Genomic DNA, 883 nt, shown 5'->3' with positions numbered 1-883 from the left:
GGATATCTCTGTAAAATGGGTAGTGAGGAGAGTCTTTGCAACTGAATGGTTATGTGCCAGTGAGTTATGCATACACAATTACATTTTAGACTAGTAATGGAAGAGACATGATGAGCAATGCCACCTTCCCATCCTCACTGCATCTGAGATCCTACAAGAAGAATATCAAGATGGATACAATATCCTGTCTAATGCAACCCAAGAAGACCAAGTCAAGAAACACACAACGTACCAAAAGCAGTTGCAATGAAGACTAGTTTAATGCGTCAAACATGAGAGTGGCTTCTTATTCCGCTTCTTCTTAGACCTAAACATGAATTTTGGTAATGGCCACTCTATTCTGGAGGGAGGACTTTATTTTACTGACCAAGCCCACTCAAACAAATCCATATTATTTCTGGGCTTCCCCATCTGCCTACCAATCAAATAGATCAGAATGTTTTTGGCAGACTTCTGGCATTTTAACTCTTTCGGTGGCACCACCTCCATGTTCTCTTGTTGTGGGTTGGGAACAGCTTCAGGATTTACTTTATCCATGACTGGCGTGGTCTCAAGGCAATAGGGCAAGCCTGGAAAAGAAGATGAAGCCACACAATCAGGTCAACCCAGACACCTCTTCATTACTGTCTCCTCCCTTTTTTTCTATCAGTTTCTCACACATAAATGCTACATGCAGTAGTAAATAAAGAGTTTCAAAGTTGTTTGGGGACACAATTTGATTTTCAGTGTCCCTCTTATCATATTCCACATTATCATATCTCACATGACCATATCTTAGATCCTGACATATGCATTCATGTATGTTCAGAAGCTCTGTTTTGTTCCATTAACACATTTCAATTCCTGGTTCTTTTTAAAAGACAGTGTGTGTGTGTGTGTGTGT

At 40.2% G+C, this 883-nt stretch overlaps 1 protein-coding gene across 3 annotated transcripts in view; it reads right to left on the bottom strand.

The window, feature by feature from the left end:
• Positions 1-241: 241 nt before the first annotated feature.
• Positions 242-883, bottom strand: part of LOC116092590 (embryonic testis differentiation protein-like) — a 7,996-nt gene continuing 7,354 nt past the window's right edge. For all 3 annotated transcript variants that reach the window (XM_031373797.1, XM_031373798.1, XM_031373799.1), the window contains exon 2: positions 242-569. In XM_031373797.1, the coding sequence (XP_031229657.1) occupies positions 355-537 (183 nt within the window). In that variant the 5' untranslated portion in view covers positions 538-569 and the 3' untranslated portion in view covers positions 242-354. The remainder of the gene's footprint in view (positions 570-883) is intronic.

This window comes from Mastomys coucha, chromosome X, assembly GCF_008632895.1.
Source record: "Mastomys coucha isolate ucsf_1 chromosome X, UCSF_Mcou_1, whole genome shotgun sequence".
NCBI lineage: Eukaryota > Metazoa > Chordata > Mammalia > Rodentia > Muridae > Mastomys > Mastomys coucha.
Note: the sequence above shows the minus strand (reverse complement) of the source record. Positions and strands in the feature narration are given on the sequence as shown.